General features: G+C 40.2%; 1 protein-coding gene and 2 non-coding genes across 3 annotated transcripts; all 3 read left to right on the forward strand.

Annotated features, from left to right (window-relative positions):
- Positions 1 to 363: 363 nt before the first annotated feature.
- On the forward strand, positions 364 to 10,103 carry LOC129855240 (serine/threonine-protein kinase PAK 2). The gene is made up of 15 exons (XM_055922672.1): positions 364 to 585; positions 3,629 to 3,962; positions 5,574 to 5,680; positions 5,834 to 5,981; positions 6,077 to 6,108; positions 6,424 to 6,543; positions 6,639 to 6,771; positions 6,891 to 6,954; positions 7,037 to 7,085; positions 7,347 to 7,459; positions 7,633 to 7,750; positions 7,958 to 8,057; positions 8,379 to 8,575; positions 8,730 to 8,867; positions 9,053 to 10,103. The coding sequence occupies exons 2-15, from the start codon at positions 3,773 to 3,775 to the stop codon at positions 9,137 to 9,139; spliced, it is 1,596 nt and encodes a 531-aa protein (XP_055778647.1). The 5' UTR covers positions 364 to 585; positions 3,629 to 3,772; the 3' UTR covers positions 9,140 to 10,103.
- A 2,089-nt stretch (positions 10,104 to 12,192) lies between these two features.
- trnag-gcc (transfer RNA glycine (anticodon GCC)) lies at positions 12,193 to 12,263 on the forward strand. Its single transcript has one exon. It is a non-coding gene; the product is annotated as a tRNA-Gly (tRNA).
- Positions 12,264 to 15,319: 3,056 nt separating this feature from the next.
- On the forward strand, positions 15,320 to 15,391 carry trnad-guc (transfer RNA aspartic acid (anticodon GUC)). The gene has a single exon. It is a non-coding gene; the product is annotated as a tRNA-Asp (tRNA).

Genomic DNA, 15,391 nt, shown 5'->3' on the forward strand with positions numbered 1-15,391 from the left:
TCCTTTGCACCCCAGTATCTCTACTTGCACATTCATCTTCAGCACATCTATCACTCTAGTGTTTAATATGTATATTGTAATTACTTAGCCACCATGGCCTATTTGTTGCCTTACCTCCCTTATCTTACCTCATTCTCACACGCTGTATATAGACTTTTTCTACTGTATTATTGACTGTATGTTTGTTTATTCCATGTGTAACTCTGTGTTGTTGTTTGTGTCGAACTGCTTTGCTTTATCTTGGCCAGGTCGCAGTTTTAAATGAGTACTTGTTCTCAACTAGCCTACCTAGTTAAATAAAGGTGAAATAAACAAAATAACAAATAAAAATACTACCGCACAGTAGGTGGCAGCATGCACAAACAAAATGCCATGATACCAAAGAAGAAGAATCCACCCGGTCGACAAAGAATGACGAAAAAGTTATATAGGAACTGTTGAAATCATACATTGGTTTACTCTGTATATTCTGTAAACTCTACATCATATCAGATTTATTTTTTATTTTTACGTATGTACAAATTAAAGCTTTCACAACGTCGAGGATTTGGACCCAAGTTTTCTGTGGTGTATGGAGTCTGCCTGGTGAGTTGCGAGTCGACATCATTGGCTAGCAAATAAAATACCCGTTATTACCGGCACCGAGCTATCTTACCTAGCTAATGGCGTTCTGTTGCTTACCAAATGTACATTTGTATTGTCAAGCAGGGTTCGTTATTGTCTGGCTTTCCTCCTTGGAGATAAAGTAGTTTGTTAATCTAGCGCTAGCAATAACAGCGCAAGTTAGCTAATTCAGATTTCTGATGTTAGCTAGCTAAATATATGTAATTAACGTTAGCTAGCTAGCTGACTAAACTCTGGACAACTGTTAGCCTAGCTAACCTTTTAGGTAGCTAGCTGACTAACTGAACTCCGGACAACTGTAAACCTAACTTGCTTTAGGTAGCATAGTTGAATAGGTAAAATAGTTAGCTAACTAACCTAGACTTAATATCTTCGTGTAATCAGGCCTAACTATTTAGCTAGGTTCACCTGCAAATATTACGTTTGATCTTTCACAGAGGAGCAACTTATCTTTCAGTGACTCTAGAATGCATTTTCTATCTTGGAAATACACGTTTGGAGGTCATAGGGGGTGATCTAGTTCCCTACTGTGTTGCACATTTCAGAAACCTTGACCTAACATTAGGTCAATGGTATATTTGAAAAAAAAAAATGTTAAACCTTTATTTAACTAGGCAAGTCAGTTAAGAACAAATTCTTATTTACAATGATGGCCGAGTGAGATAATTGATATGTATTCCTCTACGTCCTCTCCTTCCTGACTAGCTGAAGTTAATGATCTGAAAGGTGATTATGATGATGGTCACGATCATACCCAATCGATTTATTGTGTTTCTCGATAGTCTGACATGGATTCCGCTCTTCGTGTCCTCTCTTTCATCTGTGCTGGTCTGAGACGATGGATACATGTGAGCAATATAGTGGACATCCTTTTGTAATGAATTGGCTTTCACCTGGTCACTTCTTTTACATCATAGATGGCGATGACAAAGGATACATTGAAAGGGAGACAGTGACATGCTAATAATGTGGCTGTTTTTTGTGATGTTGCTTCTCCACCCAACCCTCCCTGTTGTTGATCTCTACTACAGAAATGATTAACCCTCTAAAAACCCACCACAGTCAGCACTTCTACTGCCTTTCTTAGCTTTGTATCTAACACCTTTCTGAAAAATGACAGTAATTACTGTTGAGGTGCATATAATCAATTCTAGACCAACCTATTTTCTTGCCCAGTCCCTTCTTATTGCCTCTGCAACACACCCATCCAGTGTTGTTCTTCCCAGAATTACAGTACCAGTCAAATGTTTGGACACCTACTCATTCAAATTTTCTTAATTTGTTTTACTTTTTTCTACATTGTAGAATAATAGTGAAGACATTAAAACTGAAATAACACATGGAATCATGTAGTAACCAAAAAGTGTTAAACAAATTAATATATATTTTATATTTGAGATTCTTCAAAGTAGTCACCCTTTGCCTTGATGCGCACACTTGGTATTTTCTCGACCAGATTCATGAGGAATGCTTTTCCAACAATCTTGAAGGAGTTCCCACATGCTGAGCACTTGTTGGCTGCTTTTCCTTCACTTTGGACTCTGCAGTTCAACTCATCCCAAACCATCTCAAGTTGGTTGAGTTTGGGTGATTGTGGAGGCTAGGGTCATCTGATGCAGCACTTATCACTCTCCTTCTTGGTCAAATAGACCTTGCACAGCGTAGATGTGTGTTTTGGATCATTGTCCTGTTGAAAAACAAATGATAGTCCACTAAGCACAAACCAGATTGGATGGTGTATCGCTGCAGAATTCTGTGGTAGCCATGCTGGTTAAGTGTGCCTTGAATTCTAAATAAATCACTCACCAGCAAAGCACCCCCACACCATAATACCACCTCCTCCATGCTTCACAGTGGGAACCACACAACCAGAGATAATCCGTTCACCTACTCTGGGTCTCACAAAGACACGGCTGTTGGAAACAAAAATCTTACATTTGGGCTCATCAGACCAAAGGACAGATTTCCACCGGTCTAATGTCCATTGTTCGTATTTCTTGGCCTAAGCAAGTCTCTTCTTATTGATGTCCTTTAGTAGTGGTTTCTTTGCAGCAATTTGACAATGAAGGCCTGATCTATGCAGTCTCCTCTGAACAGTTAAGATGTCTGTTACTTGAACTTTGTGAAGCATTTATTTGGGCTGCAATCTGAGGTGCAGTTAACTCTAATGAATTTATCCACTGCAGCATATGTAACTCTGGGTCTTCCTTTCCTGTGGCGGTCCTCATGAGAGCCAGTTTCATCATAGCGCTTGATGGTTTTTGCAACTGCACTGGAACAACTGCAACTGCACTTTCTGTATTGACTGACCTGTAATGATGGACTGTTGTTTCTCTTTGCTTATTTGAGCTGTTCTTGCCATAATATGGACTTGGTCTTTTACCAAATAGGGCTATCTTCTGTATACCCCAACCTTGTCACAACACAACTGATTGGCTCAAACGCATTAAGAAGGAAAGAAATTCCACAAATTAACTTTTAACAAGGTACACCTGTTAATTGAAATACATTCCAGGTGACTACCTCATGAATCTGGTTGAGAGAATTCCAAGAGTGTGCAAATCTGTCAAGGCAAAGGGTGGCTACTTTGAAGAATCTCATATAAAATATATTTTGATTTGTTTAACTCTTGTTTGGTTACTACATGATTCCGTATGTGTTCATAATTTGATGTCTTCACTATTATTCTACAATGTAGAAAATAGTAAAACAAAGGAAAACCCTTGAATGAGTAGGTGTGTCCAAACTTGACTGGTACTTTATGCGTATGTTGCCAGAGAGAAAATGAGTTCTGACAGAGCAATCTTCCTGTCTAGATAAAGGTGCTCCTCTGCGGTGTAAAGTCAGTTTCACCTCAAGATAAACATGAACCAGTTTACAACCATAAAACTGGACTGGCCTCTTCAAAAGCAAATACCACCTAATATGTTATGCAATGTGCATGTGCTCTTGTACGCCTGTCATTTGTGTAGTTAAACTGATCATGTCTCTGTTTCTCTCGCAGATATCACCCCATGCTCTCCTTCTATTCTGATTCCCATTCCTGATCTCTCTGCACCCACCTCTGTCTATTGTGCACATTAGCTCTTTCTTTCCTCCTGTCTGTCTCTTTGTTACCCTCTTTCTGTCCTTCCCGCTCCCTGCGGCCATGTGTGATAACGGGGATCCCGAGGACAAGCCCCCAGCCCCCCCAGTCAGGATGAGCAGCACCATCTTCAGCACAGGCTCCAGTAAGGACCCGCTCTCAGCCAATCACAGCTCCAAGCCCCTGCCCTCGGTTCCAGAAGAAAGGAAACCCCGCAACAAGATAATCTCAATTTTCTCAGGAGCAGAGAAAGGTGAGACACGAGTCCATAGAGGTGGTGCACTGGCAGGGGATCTAAAGCAGTGGTTCCCAACCATTTTCGGTTACTATACCACCAACTGAGTTTTATTCTGCCCCAGAGTACCCCTGAAGTACCGCCTTGTGCATTTAACCAGTAAGCCAATGGTCTCATGAGTCTTCTCAAGTACCCCTGCTGGATAGGCCCAGTACCCCTGGTGGATAGGCCCAGTACCCCTGGTGGATAGGCCCAGTACCCCTGGTGGATAGGCCCAGTACCACCTGGGGTCCTAGTGTCCCTGGTTGGGAACCACTGCTCTTAAGCATTTGTCAACTGTCCTATTTTTGTGACGGAGTGGCTGTGGATCCAACTTTTCTGGACCATCTTACAGACAGCCAAAGGTCCTGAAGCTTCTGCGCATATTAGATTCTGCTCATGTTAGATCAAAGCTGAATAAATGTCTGCAAGATCACACGGTAATGATATCATTCTACATAACAGTACCGAATAGCATAGTATTACGCAGGGATGGGGAACTGGCGGCCTGCGGACTTTGAAGTCACTTGGATCAATTCCCTCAGTCGGGGTTTCAACTTACTGTTGCACGTTAGAATAGTAGAACACACAAGGTACAATTCTGAAATTTGGTTGTGCATCAGCAGTTTTTCTCTTATGTCAGTCAATTAGCCCATGTCTACTAAAATGTGTTAGCTGGCAGTTAGTTTAACTTAGAAAATGGTCTAACTTGTTAACCCTGAGTTACCAGCCGGGGGGCCCCCATTGATTTTTTTTTTATTAGTCAGTCTCACTCGGATATCATATTCAAAACTGCAAACTTTTTACACCACCCTATGGCAAAATGTGTAGAATTGCAGGATTACAGTTTTGTGTGGCCCCCACCCCCTTCAAAGTTGCTCATCCCTGGTACACCCCCTTCAAAGTTGTTCATCCCTGGTATAACGTTACTGGAATACAAAAAAACACCTAATTTCTAATAAGATTTTTATATGATTGTGCGAATGGTCGCATTTCTGTCATGCCCGCGCCACTAGACAAAATAAGTGCTTTGATTGAAACTAAACACGGGCTATGCTACAGTTAACATCATCTGCTCTAAAATTTGCTCTCTGTACATAATTCAAAACAACACTGTATAACTCAAGAAGATCTAACCTAAATGTATATCTCTATGAACCTTGTTGAGATCAAATGGTTGGTATGCAGATGCTGCATGGACGTTTCACCGCTAGAACGTGAAAAATTATTATTCACAATTGACAGTCAGAAATGTGAAAGTAGAGAAACGCGTGTGCAGAATGTGATTCGGATCTTCAGCTCTGGGGGAAAAAAGATCCAGGGGGCTGGATGGGACAGTTACCTATGGAGCCACAGCCATTTAAAAAAAAAAAAAAGGTGCATTAAGAGGCTACATTTTATTCAGTGTATCTTAGTTCAGAACCAATCCATTTTATGTTAGTTTCCATCTGTATGCATCAGACTATCCAGTGGCAGGAGTAGTTGAGTTTCGGTCTTTTCAATTTCAGTCTATCCGTTGTTGGATCTGATTTACGTTTCAGCACATATATTAACAGATAATGTAATGATGGTTTATTTGATGACTTTCAGGTGGTAGAAAGAAAGACAGGGACAAAGAACGACCAGAGATCTCTCCGCCTTCAGACTTTGAACACACTATCCACGTTGGCTTTGATGCTGTCACTGGGGAGTTTACTGTGAGTACGGTCACTTTCTTCCGACTTTTCAACTCTTATTCCAGGGATACTCAAAGCCCAGCCTGGAGGACCATAGTACTGCTTGTTTTTGATTCTACCCAAGTTAGTTGATTGACCCCTGACCCCATCTCTTTGTATCCTCCTCTCTGATAGGGCATGCCAGAGCAATGGGCACGGCTCCTCCAGACGTCAAACATCACCAAGTCAGAGCAGAAGAAGAACCCACAGGCTGTTCTCGACGTGCTCAAATTCTATGATTCTACAGGCAACGGCCGCCAGAAATACCTCAGTTTCTCCTCTGGTGAGCTTTCTCATGGATGACACTTTGCTGTTTTATAAGATTGTTATAGACTCTTTCAAGACTGCAATTATTTCCCTCGCCCTTTTCATTTTTAGAAAAGGATGGTTTCCCTGCAGGACCCCACTCTGTAAGTACTGACTTCTTTCTAGTGATTACTTAAAAATCTGTCGTTCTGCCCCTGTTCTCCGGGCGCGAAAGACGTGGATGTCGATTAAGACAGCCCCCCCCCCGCACCTCTGATTCAGAGATATTGGGGTAAATGCGGAACACGTTTCAGTTGAAGGCATTCAGTTGTACAACTGACTAGATATCCCCCTTTCCCTTACTAGCTACCTGAATACTATGGGGCTGGGATTTTTTGGTCCTTGACCTCATTCATAGCAGCCCTGAAAATATGTGTGGGCTATATATGAAATGTCTATTGTTATCTTTTCTGCAATAGCCGGTCAAAAAGGGCACGGAACCCTCATCGATCAGTATCAAGGACATTGATGATGATGATGATGATGATGATGAAGCTCCCCCACCCATTGTGGCACCACGTCCAGAATACACTAAGAGTGTGAGTAATTTTGACGGGAGCTCACCTCAATTTTATTTTGCTCTTGCTCACAATCGCTCATTCTTATTTATTTATTGTGTGTGTTTCTCCTGCAGGTTTACACTCGCTCCGTCATTGACCCCATCCCTGCTCCAGCCACGTGTCCAGATGGAGACGCAGCCTCCAAGGCTCTAGACAGACAGAAGAAGAAAGGCAAGATGTCAGACGAGGAGATCATGGACAAACTGAGTAAACGCACTACATTTCTTACAATAGCAACGTGGCAATTTTACTGGTAGTTATTAATATAACCCTCTTGTCAGGAGAATTTAGTATTGGTTTGTATAACTTTTTATCTTTGCCCACAGGAACTATTGTTAGCATTGGAGATCCCAGAAAGAAGTACACAAGATATGAAAAAATTGGACAGGGGTAAGTTCATTTGAAGGTGGTAATTGGGGTGTATTTGTGTGTGTGTCCAAGTTATTAAAAATATGTAACCGTCTCCACACAGGGCTTCAGGGACAGTGTTCACAGCCATTGACGTCGCCACCGGACAGGAGGTAAAGGGGAATTAAGGGTTGTCATTGGTCAACTGACCGGGGATGGGTGGATTGAGGAGTATAAGTAAAGGGAAGGAGACCTTGAGAGTTGAGGAATGATGTGCAAAGTGCTGCAGAGACTAGATACAGAGAGACAGAAATGGGGAAAGCGTTTGAAAACTGTAAGCCTGGCAGGAGTTGAGAGATTGCAGGATAACTAATCACACACCCATTTTAGAGGATCCTTTTGAACCTTTCCTTATTTCTGTCTGTTTCTCACAGGTGGCCATTAAACAGATCAACCTACAGAAGCAGCCCAAGAAGGAGCTGATAATCAATGAGATTATGGTGATGAAAGAGTTAAAGAATCCAAACATTGTCAACTATGTAGACAGGTAATAGAATTGTCAAATATATAATTAAGCTTAACAGCACTAACTTTGGTGTAAGTTGGGTGCGCCAAACCTAACTTTCTGGTGATGGTGGAACACTACTGGGTGTACGATATTGTACAATACAATATACCCTAACAACCTCTCCGGCTTTGGTGTCTGTGTGTGTTTGTTAGTTTCCTGGTGGGAGAGGAGCTCTATGTGGTGATGGAGTATTTGGCTGGTGGTTCGCTGACTGATGTGGTGACAGAGACCTGCATGGACGAGGCTCAGATAGCTGCTGTCTGCAGAGAGGTGACCAGCTCTTATACGGCACGCTGCATTAACCTTGACCTGTTTACCCTTTAACAGTGGCTGGGTGGGTAACTTGTGTGTTCACATTTAGAGCCTTTATTGCATGTGGAAATATTTACCGTTGTTTCTTTATCCCCTCTCGCTCCATTGCTCTTTCTCTCTCTGTCTCTCTGTCTCTGTCTGTGCCATTGGTTTCCCCATCTGAAGTGTTTACAAGCACTGGAGTTCCTTCATGCGAACCAGGTCATCCATCGTGACATCAAGAGTGACAACGTGCTACTGGGAATGGATGGCTCTGTCAAGCTCAGTGAGTCTCCCTCTCCCACTAAACAACCCCAGGCTAGCCATGGCCTATGTAGAAGAAGTAACAGCCCTAATAGTTGGGGGTGGATATTTACCTTATTGAAAGTCTGCGAGTATATGGATTCGCTTTGATGTTGTAAAACTGTTCTATATTTATAGCTGGAATTTGCCATCTGCATCCTATGAAAGATAGGTACCAATTTGCCAAGGATAGTTAACAAATGACTATTACAAGCTGGTGCTACTGTTTGTACTGCTACCCTTCAGTCCCTCACTAACATATGTCTCCATCTCTCTGAATTCCACCTCCCTTCTCTCTGTGCAGCCGATTTTGGTTTCTGCGCCCAGATCACCCCAGAGCAGAGCAAGCGCAGCACCATGGTGGGTACGCCTTACTGGATGGCACCTGAGGTGGTGACCCGGAAAGCCTATGGGCCTAAGGTTGATATCTGGTCCCTGGGCATCATGGCCATTGAGATGGTTGAGGGGGAGCCTCCATACCTGAATGAGAACCCGCTAAGAGTAAGTGAACAGAGAGCAGCACCCTCCTAAAATTCCATTTATTTCTTTTACTATATCACAGTGCATCAAAAGCTAGTTCCATAGTGATACTGACATGGATGTAACATACTTTTCCAGCACCTCACAGTTCTCTTCCCACTCTCCTCTCCCCCAGGCACTGTACCTGATTGCCACAAATGGGACTCCAGAACTTCAGAACCCAGAGAAACTGTCTCCCATATTCAGAGACTTTCTTAACCTCTGCCTGGAAATGGATGTGGAGAAGAGAGGTGGGGGCAAAGAGCTGCTGCAGGTGATGACCCATCCTATCTATGGCTTCCTTTGTGATTTGCTCTTCTACTCTTGTGTCAACTTGACTGGTTGGATTTGGCTGTATATACTCCTCCATCATTACCCTGTCTGCATGTACTACAATAGAGATGAGCTTCAATGTTAACGCTTTACTCTTTCTCTCCTCCTTCTCTTCTTCTTGTCTAGCATCCCTTCCTGAAGCTGGCAAAACCGCTCTCCAGTCTTGCACCTCTAATCTTGGCTGCTAAGGAGGCCATGAAAGGCAACCGTTAACCGAACAAATAGAACAAACAAACAACGCTGTGCCAGATCTGTGCCAACTGTTTAGGTTTTGTGCCAGACAATAGGCTGAGTGACACCACCATGCTCCAGTCTGATAAGCCCTGACAACCCTCACTGTGAAGGAGACCAAAAACATCCAGAACACTACCCACCGCTGGCCATATGAACTCTGATTCTCACTCAAATCTTTGAAGACTTTATTTTGTATAAGAAAACATTGGCGGGGGGTCACATTGAGGCTTAATTTCTATTTAACATGGAATGAGCATAGCTATCTAGTTCCTACTTTTTGGAAGAAATATCACTGCCTTAAATGTAAAACATTGCCCAATGCAGGGGTAGGCAACCAACCCCCTGTTCCAGGAGTGCCACAGGTACTTCAGGATTTTGTTCCAGCTAGGCACCACACCTGAACAACTGAGCTAAGTTCAGCGATAGCCTAAATTCAACACACCTGGTCTTCCAGGTCGGTTAAATCAAAAACATGAAGTACCTGTGGCACTCCAGGACTAGGGTTGCCTACCCCTGGCCTAATGTATTGTTGATTGTGTCATGTTTTTTTCTCCATAATTTTTACTGTCATTGTAGTTTCCTCTACAGCTAGTTAGTGTCCTCTTAATAATTTTGATACTTGAATTTCATGTGTCCTGACTGATCATGTTATGGGCCTATCATTTAATGAAAACTGTTATTCCACCTGGTGCCCGATGTAATCTTTGGATTATTCTCACATTTGTTATAGGAAAGACATTTCAAAACCTTTCCATTATTACAGTGAATGTGGTGATATTGATGATGATATAGGGTTGCCTCATTTGGCAGTCCAACCAGTGATTTCCTCCTGTATCATTAGCCTCTTCTTGGTAGTGGAGATGCAAATTCAATTGTAGAATGACGGGGTTTATTCTTGCTTGTGACGAATTTCTTTGTTCTTATTAAAAATGGAACTATTGTACATGTCGAATTCTGTACTTTTTATCTAATTCAGTGCTATAGCTAAGATATGGATGTCAGGCCAGGTAGCTTTATAGGCTAGAGAAGGCAATGTATATTTACTGTTTCTTTTTTTTCTATTTGAATAACTAACAATCTGACAATTGTCTGCAGACTTGTAAATGCAGCTGTTAATTTTGACCTTATTCTTGATTTATTATTATCTGTATACCATGACTCTTAAATGGAATGGAGATGTGTGAAAGTCACACTGTAAGATACCGTCCAAGAGTGGGCTCAAGGAATGATACTCCATGAGAACATAATTTTGTAGCTATTAAATTTGGATCAGAAGACAAAGACATTTGTTTTTCATAAAACACCTTGTGATTTTGGTTGTCTTAACTCATGCCTGTATATACACTCCCCTCTATATGTTTTTGACAGTGAAGCTATCATTTTTGTCTCTATACTCCAGCGTTTGGGATTTGAGTTCACATGTTTTATATGGGGCGACAGTAAAAGGTGACATTCTGTATTTGAGGGTCTTACCTTAGAAATGAAAGCACTTTATGTATCTAGTCGTCCCCATGCCCCCCACATGAAGAAGTCATAAGTATTTGGACAAATTGATTTCTAGTGTATCAAGTTAGTCAAAAGTTTAGTATTTGGTCCCATATTCCTTGAACAATGACTACATCAAGCTCTACAAAGTCGTTGGATGCATTTGCAGTTTGTTTCAGTTGTGTTTTGGGTTATAAAATTAAAGCTGACTTTCTGTACTGTCACCTAATCAAGGATCTTCAAAATCTAGGGTTATTAGATGTATCCCCGGGCACACAAAGCTCCACTATGGATTAGGCTTACTTTTTAGAAAACAATTAAATTATACATTATTTTACCTGGGCTACAACACAGTGCAATGAGGAATGTATTATTGTTATCAAGTGAATACACAGTTATTATACACTGCAGTGATGTAGGCTAATTTGAATAACCACTCACACTTGCTCTTTTGTTTCATGCCAAAGCAACTGCATATGCCTGATTATGCAACCGTCTGGGTCTATTCTCCACAGCTTAGAAGGTCCAGAAAGGTACATTAGCAGGCCACTCGTATGGTGTTGGCATATTTTGTTCAGGATGTAGCTGGTCTTAAAATAGTAGGCTTACTATCAAAAAAATATGGCTTCTCCTTCCAACTCCCCTCCTGTTAATGATGTAGCCTATCTTCCATTCAGCAAGCTTCCGGTCTCCAATAGTTTAATAGTAATAGGAGGAGCAGGAGAAGGAGAAGGAGGTCGAAATAAGTGTCCAACAAGCTTTAAAAGGAATAGCCATGGCAGCGGAGAGGCCAGGTGCGTAATTGCGCAACAGAACAATGAAGACAGACATGCTCGAAGTAGCCTATAGCCTAAGTTAGAAGCGTGTGCATATTGCGCATATTCATAAGCTTAATGTTAGGCTTAATACTGCGGTGAATGTATCCAGTCAATTTACGCAGCGAAATTAAAACAAGTTTATCAGATAATGAAATCATAGGTAGCTGCCTACACTGTGCGCTCCCAAGGCTGCGCTGAGTGCCCTCCCTCCCAGTGCTCTGGTATGCAGCTCGAAATGCTACCTACCCAATTGTTTCCGTTTTTTATGAACAAGAAATGTATCCTACCTAGGCTACAACAACACAATGTAATGAAGAATGTTATTATTGTTTTCAAGTGAGTACAAAACTCTACTCTATGCTGTAAACTGCAGTCAATAGCCTAAGGTATTTAAATGACTGCTCAAAAACATGCATATTAATTTCAAAATAACTGCATCTAGCAGTTGGACAACCATTCGGGTCAGTCATGGGTTTTTTCTCTGCAGTATAGGTCCAGGCACATTAGCAGGACAGTAATATGGTGTATTTTGTCATGAAGTATCAGCTAACAGAAACATGTTAATGCAGGGATTTGTAGTTTCTGCGTTTGGCTTCCATGTTTTAATAAAAGTGTTTGAGAATGAGGTGAATAACATGTATTCTTACTACAACAGATAGTACTATATACTATATCTATAGATATTACTATAATACTATTTATAGACCTTGCTTTTCTACAAAGCAGTAAGCATTGGTGGTTCAGTGGTAGAATTCTCGCCTGCCACGCGGGAGGCCCGGGTTCGATTCCCGGCCAATGCATCGATATTTTTGGTTTCCGTCATCCACTTTATTTTCTTAATTTCCTTATTTGTTCTTCACTCTTTTTGTAGCATGTAGCACTCCAATCCCCACTTTTTAAAACTATGTATCATGATTTGAACAACTAAGGGTAGCTATAGCTAGCTAGTATTGCTGATAATATTATAAAACTCTACTATTTTTTATTTTTTTTTATTAACAAATATCAATAAACAAAAGATGAATAGTCACATGCAAACAAGCATACATACAAACTATTTACATTGCCAGGAATCCTAAACAAACAAATCATATTCATTAATAATACAAGTTTTAATTGCCTTTTTGTTTTTCATTTTAGTTAAAGTAGTGCCATATTGTTTAGATTCATTTATAAAGCGAAAAAAGTTAGGTTTTGAATTAGACCATTTGCATTTGTGATTATGAAATTTACCTAGTATTATTAGCTGTTGAATTAAATATACTACATCTTTATCTATGTCAGAATTTTTGAAATAAATCATTATATCAAAACCATTAAATAGTACAAGCGGTCCTATTGTTTTGGTAACAAAATTCTGTATGTCAATCCAAAAAAAACTCTACTAATAAATACAGGCAAAAAACAAATGCAAAATGGTCTCCTTCTCCATTCCACAGAAATCACATTTATAGTCAATATTCAGCTTGAATCTTTCCAAAACATGTTTCACAGAATAAATTCTATGTAACATTTTAAATTAAACTTCCTTTACCTTGTTACTGATACAGTATTTGTTCTCAATTTTCCATGCTTTCCCCCATTGTATATCACCATAGATATTTGACCAAAAGAATCTTGCTGAGGGAATTGTAGTATCACAAACAATATTCCTAATCTGTTTGTTACTAAATTTATCGTTGATGTTAATATTGCCAATGAATATATGTTCATGTAAATCTATGTTACTTACATCAACCACAGAGGAATTTAGAAATGGACATTTACTATCACAGTGACTTAATGTTATGAGAATTTCGTTATCAATGTTCATAAATTTAAATTAATCTACTCAGTCTGCAACCTAGAATTTGTAAGGTTCTGGTTTAAATGAAACAGACAGAGTCCCCAGCTTACAATACTCAAAATGTTTATTCACGAGAGCACTCTGAAGTCCATTATACAAAGACATCCATTTTATACCTTGCTCCTTCCTTACGCACATACTTTCACACGAACAGTAGATATCCTACGCACATACATACACACGAACAGTAGGTGAGTTGTATCCTTCTCCAGAGTTCTCACCCCTGTGTATCACTACCCAGCCGACAGTTCCATTCCCCCGAGATTAGGGAAACCTTGAGAAGTACTCCCTCTCCTATCATAAGTTTCTCAGAGTTCTAACCAGGTCGGGTCAAACACAGTTGAATTGTTCTCTGTATTTTCTTAGGAACTCTCATACACACACATTTCTCTCCCTCCCAGGTCTCTTCTGAACCTAGTTGGACTTACGTTTAATACTTGAATTATTCCTTATACATGCTACATAAACTATAATCCCTAATGGTTAAGTTTCAGGGTGGAATTATTTAATCATTATCTTTAAACATATAAATTCCTTTATCACTTAATGAAGAATATTAAACGTGTATACGTTCACATGAATCGGGTTCTCACAGAAAGAAAAGTTCTTACTAGTTGCAAATAAAAACAGTCCTTTGCACCAGCAAGTAGCTGACCTAAATTATATATATATATATATATATATATATATATATATATATATATATATATACATTTACAAATAACATTGTACCATAGATTGGTAAAACGAATAGCCATCAAGCTAACATTAAGTGTCAGAGCGAGTTTCCCTGCCATAAAAAAAAAATATTTAAAAAGTTCTCACACAAACAATGCTCTTTCCTCAAGAAATATAACGTTTTATCAGATGCAAATAAAACACAGTCCTGCACAACTCACTTAAATCCAGCAGTCCACAAGCTAGGCGTCAGCGTGAATTTCCCTACCATTAACAAAAGCCTTGGCTCCCGCAAAGTATGCACTTTTCCCTTCCTTCCTTGCTCTCTCAATCATCGGCCACAGACGATTCCGAGGTTCTTTTGTCCTTCACTTGCTTTGATGTTCTCGTCAGATTTTTCTGCTATTCCATTAATTCGAAGATTCCATCTCCGACCGTACCGGTCATTCTCGTTTACCTTTCACTCCATTTCAGTGAGTTTCCTCTTCTGCTTTGCAACCTGAATTTTCAATGTTGCGTTCTGCTGCTTCAGAGTTTTTACTTCCTCAGCACTGATATCAATCGATTTCTTCAGGTTAACGATACTGATGGTGTTCTTTTTCATTAAATCCATGTCATCTGCGGTGTTGTCCAGTAGCTGGCTTCGGATGGTTCTTCTCAGCTTCTTTGGAAGTTGCTCCTTGATTGGGGTATTCGGTTATGAATCACATTCACCTCCTTTTTTACACTGCAAGCATATGAGTGAGTTTCAACAATGCCTCTTTTCTCCTTGGATGTTTCAACATCCATATCTCAGCAACAGTTTGGTCATGTCCCGATTCCATGCTACTAGCTATGAAGACGTTAGCACGCTAACTTAACTAACTTACACACGCTGAAACTTTTCGATAGCTAGCTTGTTTGTTGGAAATCGTCAAAAATATATTTCAATGGTTTGATTAATTACAAAATTATTCAAAATAGCTACATTGTATGGTTAGATATCATTTTTTGTAAAAGAAAAAAACGAATTGCAACTGCAGTCTAAAACTATAAACTTTGTGAGAAAACCCTAAAATTGTTCCTCAGCTAGAAATGTTACAACTGATAAAGCCAGTTCTTTCCCTTCTGACCTAAACAAAAATATGGCGTGCTGAAACACAGTTAGCTATGTCTTCCAACTTGTTGGCAATATGTTAGCTAACCTAGCTATAAATCACATTATTTAATCTCTTTGCGAAAATGTTCAGACTGTGCCAGTAGAAAGCTACTTAAGCTCAAGTTATAAACTGTATCACCTGCAGAGAATTTTGGCACAGTTTTATAAAACACAATGTGTTTTATGTTATTCAGTCCTCGTTAGTATAGTGGTCAGTATCCCCGCCTGTCACGCGGGAGACCGGGGTTCAATTCCCCGACGGGGAG

This window comes from Salvelinus fontinalis, chromosome 5 (genome assembly GCF_029448725.1).
Source record: "Salvelinus fontinalis isolate EN_2023a chromosome 5, ASM2944872v1, whole genome shotgun sequence".
In the NCBI taxonomy this organism is placed as follows: Eukaryota; Metazoa; Chordata; class Actinopteri; order Salmoniformes; family Salmonidae; genus Salvelinus; species Salvelinus fontinalis.

Coding starts and splice junctions, on each gene's coding strand:
- LOC129855240 (XM_055922672.1), top strand. CDS start 3,773: ATGTGTGATAACGGGGATCCCGAGGACAAGCCCCCAGCCCCCCCAGTC. Junction 7,086..7,346: donor ACGTCGCCACCGGACAGGAG/GTAAAGGGGAAT, acceptor TGTTTCTCACAG/GTGGCCATTAAACAGATCAA. Junction 7,751..7,957: donor TAGCTGCTGTCTGCAGAGAG/GTGACCAGCTCT, acceptor CCCCATCTGAAG/TGTTTACAAGCACTGGAGTT.